Source organism: Microcebus murinus, chromosome 3 (genome assembly GCF_040939455.1).
Source record: "Microcebus murinus isolate Inina chromosome 3, M.murinus_Inina_mat1.0, whole genome shotgun sequence".
NCBI classification, from domain to species: domain Eukaryota; kingdom Metazoa; phylum Chordata; class Mammalia; order Primates; family Cheirogaleidae; genus Microcebus; species Microcebus murinus.
Genome location: NC_134106.1, coordinates 61,215,526 through 61,217,585, shown reverse-complemented (window position 1 = coordinate 61,217,585; position 2,060 = coordinate 61,215,526). Strand labels below are relative to the sequence as shown.

General features: G+C 44.4%; 1 protein-coding gene across 1 annotated transcript; it reads right to left on the bottom strand.

The window, feature by feature from the left end:
• Window positions 1-1,233: 1,233 nt before the first annotated feature.
• LOC105884611 (large ribosomal subunit protein eL31-like) lies at window positions 1,234-2,060 on the bottom strand. Its single transcript, XM_012788687.3, has 2 exons — window positions 1,683-2,060; window positions 1,234-1,351 (listed from the first exon to the last, which is right to left on the bottom strand). Exons 1-2 carry the CDS (start codon window positions 2,007-2,009, stop codon window positions 1,286-1,288), a joined length of 393 nt encoding a protein of 130 aa, XP_012644141.1. The 5' UTR covers window positions 2,010-2,060; the 3' UTR covers window positions 1,234-1,285.

Here is a 2,060-nt window from a genome sequence, read left to right as displayed (position 1 = left end):
GTCACTGGTTATTGGTCAGTTGCGATGATCCAAATTTATTTACAGACAACTCCATGGAAACCCCAAGATTCTACCAGGTGCTCGTAGGTTTGGTGGGAGAATGATGTCACAAAGGAGGCAGTTTAAAGGTATGAGTTAGCCAATGTGGAGGTCAGTTTCCCAGCAAGAAGAAGGCACTGGGTGGAGGGAGTGTTAGGAGAGCTGCAATAGCACCTGGCTGGCTGAGCTCTCGGGAGGTGAAAGACAGACATGATAGTCCCACCTTCCCAGGCTCTTATGTTAGGGAGGTCATCTCAATATTCCTCATAGATGTTCATTCATATAATTAACTAATCGTCATTTATATTTAGTACATTATGTTTCCTACTATAATCTATATTATACATTTATAATTAGATATTATATATACAGTTAATTGATATTCTTGGGTAGGAAGGAAAGGGACAACTAGGTTGAATAACTGTTGTTCTGAAATGATTTCACTGGATCTGATCAGTGAACTTACTGCAGCTTTTAAGGACCAAAGGAAGGGATTAAAGAGCTCTTTTTGTAATTTGGTTGAAGAGTAGGGTAACGTTCATTGAGTGCACATTGTAGAAAATGATGTGGTCCAAGGCTCTTCTCTTTAGGTTCTTCTTGAATCCCACCTTCCTGGGGTGGGGTGGCCTGGGCCAGTTTGAACTTGCATCTCTCTTCTGCTCTCCCTTTTCCCCCCTTGATTCTAGGTATTTCTGGGATGAGCATTGCTTTCTTACATTTGTGGATGTTACTTCCTGTCAAATTCCAGAGCAGGGGTCTTCTTTTCAGTGCCATCATATTCAAAAAATGGACTCTGCCCATTAGAAGCAAACACCAGAGAGATAGAAGACACAGCTGACTGTCAAATTTCCATCTTTCAGCCTCTGGGTGCAGTTCTTTTGCCCATAATTTACTACCTCTGGTTCCTTGGGCCATGCAGACATCCTGCCATCCTTCTCTTTCATATGTGAGAGGCATTCAGAATATTTTTCTCCTTTCCCACATTATAGACTCCATTGTGGCAGTTACTGTGGCCTCCTCACCCTAGCAAACAGCCACTATAGAATCTTGGACCTCTAGGATTCTCTGTCTGCCATGCTTGGGTGCAAGGTCAGGCAAAATGAAGAGGAGAATGGTTAAGAGAAAGAAGAAGATATTAATAGATAATAGGGAACAGGCAGGGTGGTGGTATAGGAAAAAAGAGATTCATGTGGATTTTTTTTTTTTTGGTTTGTTAACTTTATTTGATATATTTGACAATCAGTGGTTAGTTCTCATCCACGTTGACTGTCTGTAGATTTTTAAAAGTGATAACGGGGGCCAGGCGCAGTGGCTCACGCCTGTAATCCTAGCTCTCTGGGAGGCAGAGGCAGGCGGATTGCTCAAGGTCAAGAGTTCAAAACCACCCTGAGCAAGGGCGAGACCCCGTCTCTACTATAAATAGAAAGCAATGAATTGGCAAACTAATATATATAGAAAAAATTAGCCAGGCATGGTGGTGCATGCCTGTAGTCCCAGCTACTTGGGAGGCTGAGGCAGGAGGATTGCTTGAGCCCAAGAGTTTGAGGTTGCTGTGAGCTAGGCTGACGCCAGGGCACTCACTCTATCCTAGGCAACAAGGTGAGACTCTGTCTCAAAAAGAAAAGAAAAAAGAAAGTGGTAACGTGTACATAGGTAACCAAAGTATAGAGCTTGTTTGGTGAATCTTCATCCTCATTACGTTTTCTGGACAACTGCACACGGATCCGGTGTGGGACATTCCTTATTCCTTTGGCCCAGACAGCTTTGTTGAGCCTGGTATCGATGCGCACATCTGGAATTCCCATCTCCTTCATGGCAAATTTCCGGATCTGTTTGAGTGCCTGAGGGGCACACTTCTTGAAGCCCACTCCACGGATGCACTTGTGAATGTCAATGGTGTATTCTCGGATCACCACTTCGCTGATAGCAGAACGGCCCTTCTTCTCGCCACCCTTCTTTGCGGGAGCCATTCTGCCAGGCCCAAGTCAGAAAGGAAGAGCTCGAGGGATTGTCTCGTGGAT